The following is a 12,366-nucleotide window of genomic DNA, read 5'->3' as shown; positions in this document are numbered from 1 at the left end:
TGCAGAGCCCTGGAAGGGGTGTGTGAGACCGAAGGGTAGCCTCAGGAGCTGTGGATGTGCCATCCTTGGAGTTGGCAGGGCCCTCAGCCCACTTCACCATGTGGAATGTGCAACTCCTCACCCACCTTCAGACAGGTTTCTGGTAAGAGCCAGGGTGCTGCGGTCCTTGTGCTTCCTCCTGGGGAAGACCTGGCTCTTGCGGGCATTCTGCGTCTTTGGGGTCTGCAGCTTGTCATGCCCTGCCCCCGCCCGTCCTGGCACCTAAAAGCGCCTGGTACTGCCCTGTCACCACACTTGTCTGCCTGACACAAGCAATCACCTGGGGGAGGGGGACAGCTTCCCGAGCCAAGAGGCCTGGGTTCAGATGCCAGCCCAACTTCTCACTGGCTGAGTGACCGCAGGCTGGCTGGACCTCTCCATGCCTCTCGTCCCTAATTTGTACCAGCAGAAGAGCACCTATCCCGGGGCTATCACAAGGATCACACGAATGATCACACCTACAGGTGTCAGCTGGTGTTATTGGCATTCTCGAGCCACCTTCATCCACTCAGAGCACAGCGATAAACCATCACATGCTGGGGAGAGGGGGAGGACAAAGGGCCCTGGGCTGGCCTCTGCCTGTGCTCTCAGGGCTGGAGCTCAGGGCAGTGGCAGCAGGATGGCCTCGGGGTGCAGCTGGGTTGACAGCAGATCTGCAGGGCAGGGTCCTCACCCTGGGCTATCTGGCTGGGGCTGAAGGTCACGGCAGCATCAAACTGAGCCTTGAGCAGCTGAAGTTGCTTCAGCACCTGCAGCACCTCTGGGGCAACCTCAGCCACACCCCCCAGAAGGTTGTAGTTCTCACCCGGGTCCTCAGACAGGTCAAAGAGCAGCGGGGGCTCATGGGCAGTCAGAGGACTAGAGGCGTGGCATGCAGGGTCCGCAGTGGTGTCGCTGTGGATAGAGCCTGGGGAGGGGGACATGTCTGTGCACAGGGCAAGAGGGAGGGGAGTGCTGGGTTCTGAGGCTCCAAGGGGTTGGCGTGGCTGGGGCAGAGGAGGTTACCCTGGGTGAAGAAATGCGCCTTGTACTTCCCGCTGCGCACAGCAAAGACGCCTCGGACCTCATCTGGGTAGGCCGGGTAGAAGAAGAGCGTCCGCCGGGGACTCTGCAGGCAAAGTCAGGGGTCTCCGCATCCCCAGAGCCATGAGCTCTGCGCTGGGCCCTGGATGTACAGTGGCTTCCTGCCCACCAAGGAACCCCAGGGGTGGCACCAGTGGATGTTAAGCAACAGAGCATCCACCTGGCCCCAGGGACTTCAAGTGCTGCCCAAACTCATTTCCGGGAGGGTAAGTGGGCAGGGATTGTGGTCACTGGCCCTACCTTGCCTGTACCCAACAGCAGGGGGCTGAGGTCAACGCCATCTAGGGTGACATTGGGGAGCGGGGCCCCGGCCAGGGCCGCCAGGGTGGGCAGTAGGTCTAGGGAGCTGGCCAGCTCGTGGGTCACACCTGGGGGTAGACAGCTGGAGTCACTCCATGTGCGGATCAGGGGTGGGGAGATGGGACCAAGAGTCCAGGAGGAGGAGGCCTGAAGACTGACCAGGAGCAATGTGGCCTGGCCAGAAAGCCAAGGCAGGCTCTCGGACACCTCCCTCAAAAGTGGTTCCCTTTCCGCATCGCAGGAGGCCGGAGCAGCCGCCATGGGACATCCGCATCGTCTCGGGTCTGGGACATACAAGGCGGTCATCAGTGATGAGGGGTCCACCTGGTGACCCCATCCCCAGACTCCTGAGTTATCCACTTTGCCCAGCAATGGCCAGCACGTGTCTGTCCCCTCCCTGTCCTACCAAGGCCAGCACATCTATGTACCTGTGGCCCCTGGCCTCCCACACACATGCATGTGGACATCACTGTATGTGGCCAGCATCTCCTGAGACCCTTATCGCACTATGTCCTTGGCCAGCGGTCAAGGTGGGAAGACCCCAGCGCCCTCCTGTGCCGTAGCCACAGTACCCGTTGTCTGCAGTGAAGATGACCAGTGTCTCTCCGAGCAGCCCCAGGTCCCCCACAGCTGTCATCAGGGCCCCCACAGCTGCATCCAGCTCCATCAAGGAGTCCCCAAATGGCCCTCGGCCTGAGTGCCCCGAAAAGCTCTGCCCACTGAACTGGGGGTAGTGGGTGTGCTGGGGGTAGAGACTCGAGTTAGCGTGGGGTTGGGTCACAGGCAGCTCAGGGCAGGGGCAGGGGCACTTACATGGGAGGCGTAGTACAGGAAGAATGGGCGGCCCTGGCGCTGGGCATCAGCCATGAGGTCACGGGCGAAGGCCACGTAGCGGGCCTCAAGTCCAGGCAGCCAAGGGGGCTGCGCCTCCACCGACAGGTTGGCCAACAGCGGGACAGGGACTAGGCCCTGGTCACAGCTGCCGTCGCAGGGGGTGGACGGTGGGAAGCAGGTCAGGTTCTGGCAGGGGCCCTGGGGGAGCAGCTCCTTCAGAGGTCTGGGCTATAGGGTGGGGCTGTCGGGTCAAGGGAAGGACGCCGGTAGTTCCTACCTGGTCATGGGAGTATGGGATGCCCAGGAATCGATGGAAGCCCTGGTGGGGGGGCAGAAAGGCCCCCTCAGGCCCCACCCCAAGGTGCCACTTGCCAGCCATCCCTGTGAGGTAGCCTCGGGCAGCAAGGACCTCAGCCAGGGTCACCTCCTCCAGGGGCAGGCCCCCTCGGGAGCTGGGTTCCAGAACGCCAGGGTACAGGCCCATCCGAACTGGGAGTCGGCCGGTCAGGAGGGCAGCCCTGCAGGACAAGTCACAGGATCCGTGAAACAGAGCAAAACTGACTGAGATGAACAGAGGAGATGGGGCGAGAGCGGCGGAAGACGAGGGAGGTGAATGTCTCCCCGCTGCAATCCAGAGTGAAGCCAGAGGAACCGGTGGGCAGGGGTGGGCGCCTGGGGTGCACATTCCCAGTCTCCTTGCTCACCGGGAGGGTGTGCACAGAGACACCGGCACATAGAAGTCGGTGAACCGCAGACCCCCTGCGGCCAGCTGGTCCAGATTGGGGGTGGTGGAACTGGGGTGCCCGTAGGAGCCCAGGTCTCCGTAGCCCAGGTCATCAGCAAAGATCAGCACGATGTTAGGTGGGCTGGTAGCAGCCAGGCCTGAGGCCAAGGCCAGAGTGAGGGCCCACAGAGCCACCATGGCCCACAGCACAGACCGGCCTGCAACAGGAGACCCTTGAGAGGGAAGGCACACAGGGTTCCAGCCAGCTCTAGCTCTGACGCCCCAGACCCAGACCTAGACCCTAACCTCCCCCAGCAACCCAGGCTCAGCCACTACCCTCCCCTGAGACCCCAGACCCGAATCCTCCCCCGACTGAGACAACTCCTTTCCTGAAGTCCCAGGGAACTCGGCACCGAGACCCTCGACCCCAACAGAACCCAGGAGCCCGGAGCCTTGGATCCAACTCTCTGGAGACTCCCAAGGACCAGGACACTTTCACATTCTCTGGCGGAGATCTGACCCTCTTCACCTACTGGTCCCGGCCCAGGCTCGTGGGCAGGGGCAGAAGTCCCCGCACACTGACCCGCGGGGGCCCGAGAGGCGGGACGAGGGCAGTTCGGGTCGGAGGAAGGCTGGTGCGGCGGAACAGCGACAGGCACAGCCCCTCACCGGCACTTCCGCCTCAGCCCCGCCCAGCGGCCCGCCCCCTAACCCGTGACCCGACGCGGCCCGCCCAGGGGTGGGGCGGGGCGCTGGGCGGAGCTGGCCGGGGGGCGGGGCGGAGGGGGCGGAGCCGGATCGCGCCTGGGCAGCGAAGGGCGGGGTGGGTGCGGCGGGGGGCTGGCGAGGGCGCCAGCACGGTTGTGCGCGAGCTCCGCCGCGCTCTGCGCCCCGAGGCTGTTGGCGCCCGGCGCGGGGGCGAGCTCCTCGTGTTCGCGCTCGGCGCGTGGACTGTTTCTTAAGGGGCGTGAGCCGGCAGAGTGCGGAATGAGCAAATCGAAACGAAAAGCTTGGAGTCCGCCGACTGCTGGCGTTTCCTTCCACACTACCTTTGGTGTATTTCTTGAAATACAAGATCGAACATTCTTGGAGTTCTCTTGTGGCGGAGCGTGTTAAGGACCTGGTGTTGTCACTGCAGCGGCTTGGGTCACAGCTGTGGCACGGGTTCAATCCCTGGCCCAGAAACTTCTACACGCCATGGGCGAGGCCAAAAAAAGAAAAGAATTATTTCCAGCACTTTCCCCTCCGTGTGCATGTGTGTCTGTGTGTTAGGGTATTGGAGGGGGCATCTGGGGTCTGGTCTGCCTCCAGATTACAGCAATGAGAAAAACGCGTAGAAAGAGGAGATGTTTGGTCCTGGCTCCACCGGTAGACAGGCTTCGACGAATTCCTTCACCTTCTTGGTCTACAGTTTAACTGTGTCAGAGTAAGAGGGAGGTCAGCTGAATGCCCCAAGATCCATGCAATAACTCCCCCAGAGCATCTCTTCCCAGCAGCTCCCCAAGGTCACACCCCCATAACCCTCCCAAGACAGCTTTCTGGCCTCATGCTCCCCCACAAGGTCTGACCTCAGGAAGAGCAGGCTTTGGGCGCTGGTCAGGGAGGGTATTCCACGGTTACTGACCCTGGGCCAGCGAGAGAGTGGGTAGGGCCCTTGAAAGGCCTCTGGTTATTGGGTGGGGGCCAAGAGAGTGTCCACTGAGGCCCAGCCCTGGCTGTGGAGCTGGCATTTTCCTGATGAAAGAGGAAAGCTCAGGATGAGAAGCAGTGTTGAGGAGCAAAATTTGAAGGGGAGGGACTCCCGGAGACAGGGCTGGGCTCCAGGCTGCTGCTGACTTGGTAGGGAGTGGAAGGGGCTCTGTAAGCTGCATCCAGATAGTATCACATTCCAGTGTGGTTTCTGGGTCTGTGCATGGGGCGGCCAGGGCAGAGCTTTTCCATGGCCCAGAAATCTTTGAACCTGTAATTGGAACTATCACAGCTGGTCGGCGCTGTGAACTGGAGTTTAAAAGGAATCGTCCAAAAGCACTTTCTTCCCTTTATACTGCAAGCTGGGAATTACCCCAGGCAGCAGAGGACCTGCCCTTATTCTCTGGAAGAGCCTGCCAGCGTTGTAATGTCATGCAAATGGCTGGCACTTTCCCCCCCGCTGTCTCTGGAGGCTGCTCAGGTGTGTGTGCTTGGGACCCCAGAGCCAGCCCAGCCCTGACCTCTGGGTGGGGGAGGGCCATGTGCTGCCAGCTATGTTTGTTCAAAGCAGGCGGCTGAGTCTTTCAGAGATGTGAGTCTTTCTTGGCTTTGCTGCTGGAGCCGACAGGAGGGTCAGCTTGGGACAGAGCCCCGGCAGGAGGCAGCCTGCCAGGGTGCGGGAAGTGACTCTGGATGTTACTAATTTGGAACTAACACCCACAGTCAGGAGAAGGGCCTTGCAAGTGAGCCTGTGGGTCTTGTGTTTCTGCACCCAGGACAAGGGAGTGGCCTCCATTTCCTGGTTTCCTGGGCCTGCCTGGGGTGGGTGGGCTGGGCCAGCTGCTTCATGGAGAACACTCGGCCCACTTGAAGGGATTCTGCAGTGGCTCCTGCGACTGGCCGATGTGGGGGATCCAGAACACCGGAGGCCATCTGTGCATGCCTCCACCACCCGCCTCGGGTCTGCTGCACCCTCCTTGCCCTCAGCAACCGTCATTCCTGTCCCCTGGATATTTGAGGAAAATGATCCTAAATCAGGCAAAACTGACAATGAGCATAGTTTCTGGATCTGAGGGGCCAGGATGTTTTTGCTCTGGTAATGAAAATCAGGGATCATGACAGCCCACTTGAAGGAAGCCAAGATGCTGGAAGCTCTTTGGCTTAATGGAGGAAAAGGCATCTAAAGACAGGGAGCGACAGGAGAGTTCTGTGCTCCATCTCCTCCGCTGTCCTCTAACTGACCTCTGTGAGGCCTGGAGGACACCCTCGCTAAGACCTGAAAAGGTGTGCTCTGGAGTGGGCCCGGAAGCTGCGACAGCCTTGAAAGGCTCTGGGGAGCTGACTTTGTGGGGTGGAAATGAAACAGGATGAAAAGACACTGGGTGGCGGAGGCCACATGGCCAGACAACTGTTGTCACCATCACAGTCAAGCAGAACGGGGTGGCCTCAAAGAATTTTGGCTCATCGGCTGTGAAGCCCCCTCTGTGACAGACCCAGAGGGCAGCAGTAGTGGAGGTGGGGGCTGTGGTAGAAAGAACCTGGGTCTCAGGAACGTGGCCCAGACTTGACTCACTATGCAGCTTCTCTTCCAATTCCTGGACATGAGTCACTCAGAGACCCAGAGTCTTCTGCCAGAGAGAAAGACCTGGAGGAAACAGCCAGGGGTGTAGCACATCTTCTCTCTGTACCCCCCTCCCCGCCCTCGGCAGGAGATATGGCCTTTGGCCAGGATGGGCATGCACTAGGGGAAGGGACACCTCATGCCCTCGGGGGTTTCTGGGCACTGGCTATGAGCCAAAACCCAGACATTCGGATGCCCCCAGAGTCCACTGATCAGAGGGGGTGTTGGAAGTCAGAGGAGATGTGTTTTGAGCCACAGTCCATCTCACGACGGACACAGTGGTTACGTAAATTATTTTGTATTAATTTTCCTGGTTTTCAAGAAAATTATTTGAATAGATATATTGAGCAGCTGGCCAATGCAACACTACCTGTTGATCTAGACAAGGACTCTGAAGGTGGGAAGCCCAATGAAGGCTCTTGGAGTTCCTCTCCTATATCAGCTGAGGAAGTACCAGCTACTTGAATGGATAAACCCCCAAATCTCAGTGACTTAATACAACAGACATTCATTTTTCGCTCCTAGAAAGTCCAGTTGGCCACATAGTCAGGACCGGGATGGGGCGGGGTTGGGGGTGGTCTCTGCTCCATATTAGGGACCCATGCCAAAGGAAGTGCTGCCATTTTTGACATGTGGTTTTCATGTCATCCTACATGTTTACATCCAGCCACAGATGGGTGCAGAGAGAGCATGCAGAATTAAGAGGAAGTATTTGAGTTAGGTCTAGGAGTGGCACACATCATTTCTACCCAAACCAATTCCAGAACTCTGTGACATGGCTTACCTAAATGCAAAAGGGGCTGTGAAATACAGACCTTGACCGAGAGGTGTGGTCTCTTGGAGCCAGCAGTTGAGGTATCAGCTTTCTGAAACCTCAGTTTGCTGAGTGCGGCAAAAAGAGTAAATCCCCAGGGTCCCAGTTCTAAGGTGTTGCTGGGGGAGAGTGTGTTTCTAGGAGCTCAGGCTTGATGCTTCTTTTAGCACTCCCAATGACGTTGTAGCTACTAATTCCATGTGCTAAATTCCTTTCTGCCCAAACTAGCCATACCTGGGTCTCTACTCTATACACGCAAAACTTAGGTTTTACAGTCAGTGAGTTGAGAGGTCAAGGAAATGGGAGGCCATGGTGTGAGAGATCACGTGGAGATACACGCATGAGGTCAGAACTTGGGGTGAGCAGACAGCCTGTGATCAGGTTGCTGAAGGAGAGGGTATGGTTGACCAGGTGGGGCACATTTGAGCACTGCTATATTCCTCGTGTCCTGCCGTCATGCTCCTGTGTGTGTGTGTGTAATAGCATTTAAAAATGCAGGATGTCCTTCTGTTCATTTATTCCTTCATTTAATATCTGCCTAGAAAAGAATCATTAAATTCCTCTATGTGCTGACTGCTGTGGCTGAATAAGAAAAACAGATTTCCAACAATATAATCTAAAACGCTTCTATTGCAAAACACTTGGAAATGCTGACTAAAATATAATAAGTGGAAACTAAAAGCACCAGGGTAAGCAAGTGTGATATCGGGGACATTCTCAATACCAGGAGCTTAAAGCTTTGGGTTTTAATGGCGCGTAGAGGGCAAGAGAAAGGGACGTGGGCCCATGCCATGTAAGAATTTGGAATGTAGATTCCTAAATAAAGTCAGGATGTTTAAAGACTCATAAGTCTATAAAGATTAGGAAAAAAAGTCTGCTTTCCAGGAAAGAGAAATGAGAGATTTTGTAACAGCCTAACCACAAGACAGAAATCAAGTATCCCTTCAGAATTCATAAGTACAGACTTATTTTCAAATGGGTGTAGGTTGTAAATATATACTACCCGGGGGGTTTAGAATTGAGTTGAAGTGCTTATAGGTTGGCAGCACTGGAGCCTCGCAGGAGCAAATGCAGATCACCTCTGGAGGAGACCAACTGCCATTCAGTCTCTCCAGGTTCCCACAGATTGGATTCACAAAACCCGTGATCACAATCTAAAAATCACGAAACACGAAAGTATGTTAAAAACGGCCACAGAGATAAAAGGTGCAATTGAAAACCTGAACAAGGAACGAGAGATGACTAGGAGACATCAGAAAAAAGAAAAGAAAAAAAAAAGAATCTGATATATTTTAAAAGGAACAAAATATAACTTCAGAAATTTTTTTCATTCTCCCAAATAAGAACTCTGTACCCGTGAACACTAACTGCCGAGCCTCTCCGTCCCCCAGACCTTGGTAACCTCGATTCTGTGTCTGTCTCTGTGAATTTGCCAGTTCTAGGTACAGCACACGAGTTAGAGTCTTATGTTTGTCCTTTGGTGAATGGCTTACTTCTCATCTAATGTTTTCAACATTTATCCATGAGGTCTGGCATAGTTGTAATAGAAGATACAGAAGAGATACAGTGTTAAAAAAGATAATAGCAGAGAAATTTCAGATTTGTTGAAAGACAATTCCTCAGATTCAGGAATCACAACAAATCCTGACAAGATAACTAAAACTAATAGAACACCTAGGCACATCATATTGAAATTTAACAATATTGAAGATAACAGGGTCTTAAAAGTAGCCAGAAAGAACAAATTACCTACAGAAAGAATAACAACATTTATTAAAATGGCAGCTATAGAACTCAGAAGACAGTAGAGTAGCAAGTTTAAAAGGTGAAGTGTTGGAGTTCCCACCGTGGCTCAGTGGTTAACGAATCCGACTAGGAACCATGAGGTTGCGGGTTCGCTCCCTGCCTTTGCTCGGTGGGTTAAGGATCCGGCGTTACCATGAGCTGTGGTGCAGTTCCCCGACGTGGCTCGGATCCCGAGTTGCTGTGGCCCTAGCATAGGCTGGTGGCTACAGCTCTGATTAGACCCCTACCCTGGGAATCTCCATATGCCCTGGGAGCGGCCCTAGGAAAGAAAAAAAAAAGGGGAAGTGTCAATAACTGTCAGTCTGGAATTGTATACGCGTGTTTGCACGGTGTTGATTATGATATTCATCATGTCTTCTTCCTTATTAGCGGAGTCCTGATTTTCCGGGGGGCAGTGATGTGCTCATATAAGAAAGAACGTTTTCTAGCCTCAATTGCAGCCAGACCCAGTTCTGGCCAATGGGATGTAAGCAACTATCGTGTAAGGTATCTAAATGTTTAAGGGAGTCCCTGTTGTGGCGCAGCAGAAATGGATCCGACTAGTGACTATGAGGATGTGGGTTCAATCCCCACCCTGGCTCAGTGGGTTTACGATCCGGCAGTGCCATGAGCTGTGGTGCAGGTTGAAGATGTGGCTCGAATCCTGTGTGGCTGTGGCTGTGGTGTAGGCCGGCAGCTGTATCTCTGATTCGACTCCTAGCCTGGGAACTTCCATATGCCACAGGTGTGGCCCTAAGAAGCAAAAATAAATAAATAAATAAATATTCCTTAAGAGGGTCAGGCATCTGTTCACAATGAAAACCTCTCTACAGAGAAGGACTAGAAGGTAATTGTCTAAATCGGATAAAAAGTGTCTACAAAAGACCTTCAGACAGCATCATACTTACTGGTGAAACACCAAACATTTTCTGCGCATGACTGAGAGCAAAGCGAAGCGTATAGGGCAGAGCTCTATGACTCTGTGCTGTGGTCCCAGCCATTACAACAAGGCAAGAAAGAGAAATACAAGGCATAAAAATTCCAATCAAAGAAATATTTTGTTATTTGATGATTATTTGTGTAGAAAATACGCAGTGACCCACAAAAATACTATAAAACTAAGTGACTTGAACAAGGTCATAGGCTTCAAAGTTTATATGCAAAAGTCAATTGTGTTTTTATATACTAGCAACAATTGTAACATGAAATTTAAACATTTCATTTGTAATAATGTGAAATAGCAAAATTCTTAGGAGCAAATTTAACGATAATGTGGAAGAATGCAACACTGAAAGCCACTCGGTCTTGCTGAGATAACGGGAAGATAAGTGAGGGCACATCACGTCCAAACCTTAGAAAAGTCAATGTCTTACGAGGTCCCTTCTCTCCAAGTGCATTTCTAGACTCAATGCAATTCCAATCGAACTCCCAGTGGGTTTCTAACTTGTGTAGAAATTGAAAAGCTGATTCTAAAACTTCTACAGGGCAGTTCCCTTCGTGGCTCGGCGGGAAATGAGTCCGACTAGAATCTCTGAGGATGCGAGTTTGATCCCCGTAGCCTTGCTCAGTGGGTCAGGGATCTGGCATCACTGTGAGTTGTGGTGTAGGTTACAGACATGGCTTGGATCCCATGTTGCTGTGGCTGTGGTGTAGGCCAATGGCTACAGCTCCCATTCTACCCCTAGCCTGGGAACTTCCATATGCCAAAGGTGTGGCAAAACAAACAAACAATCAATCAAACAAACAAACAAACAAAACCACGTGCACAAAAAACTTCTACAGAAATGAAAATAACCTAGAATAGCTCACAAAATTTTTAAAAGAAAAACGTTGTAGGGAGTTCCCGTCGTGGCACAGTGGTTAATGAATCCGACTAGGAATCATGAGGCTGCGGGTTCGATCCCTGGCCTTGCTCAGGCGGTTAAGGATCCGACGTTGCCGTGAGCTGTGGGTCGCAGACACGGCTCGGATCCCGAGTTGCTGTGGCTCTGGCCTAGGCCGGCAGCTGCAGCTCCGATTAGACCCCTAGCCTGGGAACCTCCATATGCCGCAAGAGCGGCCCAAGAAATGGCAAAAAGACAAAAAAAAAAGAAAAGAAAAAGAAAAAGAAACTTTATAGGACTTATACTTTCTGATTTCAAGACTTAATATAGGGGTACAGAAATTAAGACAGTGCGGTATTAGAGACAGTATATAAATACAGATCAAAGGAAAAGGAAGGAAAGTTCCCATAGCCTTATTGGAAACACGGGAGAATGCTTATATGATCTTGTAAAAGGCAGAGACTTCTTAGATAGGACACAGGATGTAAATGATAAACTGATAAAAGAAAAAAGATAAACTGACTCTATAATAATGAAAACCTTTTGCTCTTTGAAAGAAACTACTACAAAAGTGAAAAGCAAGCTACAAAATTAGAGAATTTTTGCAATGCAGATAGCTTTAAAAAATTTGTTCCTGGAATATACAGAGCCCTAGATTTCCATTAGGAAACTACTGATTAAAAAAAAAAAAAGGCAACAGACACCTCACAAAAGACATGTGAATGGCTGATAAGCATATGAAAAGAGGCTCAGTATCATTAGTCAGTAGAGAAATGCATATTTAAACACACAAGGAGGAGTTCCCATCGTGGCGCAGCGTAAAGGAATCCGGCTAGGAACCATGAAGTTGCAGGTTTGATTCCTGGCCTTGCTCAGTGGGTTGAGGATCTGGCGTTGCTGTGGCTCTGGTGTAGGCCGGCAGCAACCGCTCCGAAGGGACCCCTAGCCAGGGAACCTCCACATGCCGCGGGGTTTGGCCCTAAAAAGACGAAAAAACCCAAAACCAAACAAACAAAAAACAAACACACAAGGAGATACCACTATACATCCATTAAAATGGCTAAAAAAAGAGTTCCCGTCGTGGTTCAGTGGTTAATGAATCCGACTAGGAACCATGAGGTTGAGAGTTCGATCCCTGGCCTCTAAGGATCTGGCGTTGCTGTTGCCATGAGCTGTGGTGTAGGTTGAAGATGCGACTCGGATCCCACGTTGCCGTGGCTCTGGCGTAGGCTGGCAGCTACAGCTCCAATTGGACCCCTAGCCTGGGAACCTCCATATGCCAAGGGAGCGGCCCAAGAAATGGCAAAAAGACAAAAAAAAAAAAAGAAAGAAAAAAAATAGAATGCAAAAGTTAGCAAAAATATTCACAGCGGTTTTATTCATAATTGTCCCCAACTAGAAACAACCAAACATGCATATCAACAGAAGAATTGATAAGCAAAACATCATAGTTTCATGAAATGGAACACTACTCAGAACCAAAAGAATGGACCAAGTTGGCATCCATCCTTTCAGGACGATGGGCAGAGTAGTACGGGTGCAAGGGGACTCTGGCAGTCCAGGGGGTCCGAGGAGCTCCTGTTATTGACAAAGCTCAGAAGGAGGGGCTAGGAATTACCTGAACAAAATAAAACAAAAAACTAAGCCCCTCCCT

The 12,366-nt window shown here is 52.4% G+C and overlaps 1 protein-coding gene across 5 annotated transcripts; it reads right to left on the bottom strand.

Moving 5' to 3' along the window:
* Nucleotides 1-498: 498 nt before the first annotated feature.
* ARSA (arylsulfatase A) lies at nt 499-3,733 on the bottom strand. Of its 5 annotated transcripts, none has more exons than XM_047785843.1 (9): nt 3,510-3,733; nt 2,961-3,213; nt 2,534-2,774; nt 2,236-2,454; nt 1,995-2,164; nt 1,582-1,706; nt 1,363-1,490; nt 1,045-1,147; nt 499-946 (listed from the first exon to the last, which is right to left on the bottom strand). In XM_047785843.1, exons 2-9 carry the CDS (start codon nt 3,176-3,178, stop codon nt 627-629), a joined length of 1,524 nt encoding a protein of 507 aa, XP_047641799.1. In that variant the 5' UTR covers nt 3,179-3,213; nt 3,510-3,733; the 3' UTR covers nt 499-626. The 5 variants fall into 5 exon arrangements, with proteins under 5 accessions (XP_047641799.1, XP_047641801.1, XP_047641800.1 ...); XM_047785845.1 differs by having other exon boundaries at nt 2,961-3,198; nt 3,510-3,675; XM_047785844.1 differs by having other exon boundaries at nt 3,514-3,675.
* Between the last annotated feature and the right edge of the window lie 8,633 nt (nt 3,734-12,366).

This window comes from Phacochoerus africanus, chromosome 7 (assembly GCF_016906955.1).
Source record: "Phacochoerus africanus isolate WHEZ1 chromosome 7, ROS_Pafr_v1, whole genome shotgun sequence".
NCBI lineage: Eukaryota > Metazoa > Chordata > Mammalia > Artiodactyla > Suidae > Phacochoerus > Phacochoerus africanus.
This window is presented reverse-complemented; position numbering and strand designations above follow the sequence as displayed.

Bases quoted from the DNA above. Each gene is read 5' to 3' on its own strand.
- ARSA (XM_047785843.1), bottom strand. From the start codon at position 3,178: ATGGTGGCTCTGTGGGCCCTCACTCTGGCCTTGGCCTCAGGCCTGGCT. The intron at 1,707-1,994 runs GTACTGTGGCTA...TGTATGTCCCAG, and splicing joins ATCTTCACTGCAGACAACGG to ACCCGAGACGATGCGGATGT. The intron at 1,148-1,362 runs GTAGGGCCAGTG...CTTTGCCTGCAG, and splicing joins TGCTGTTGGGTACAGGCAAG to AGTCCCCGGCGGACGCTCTT.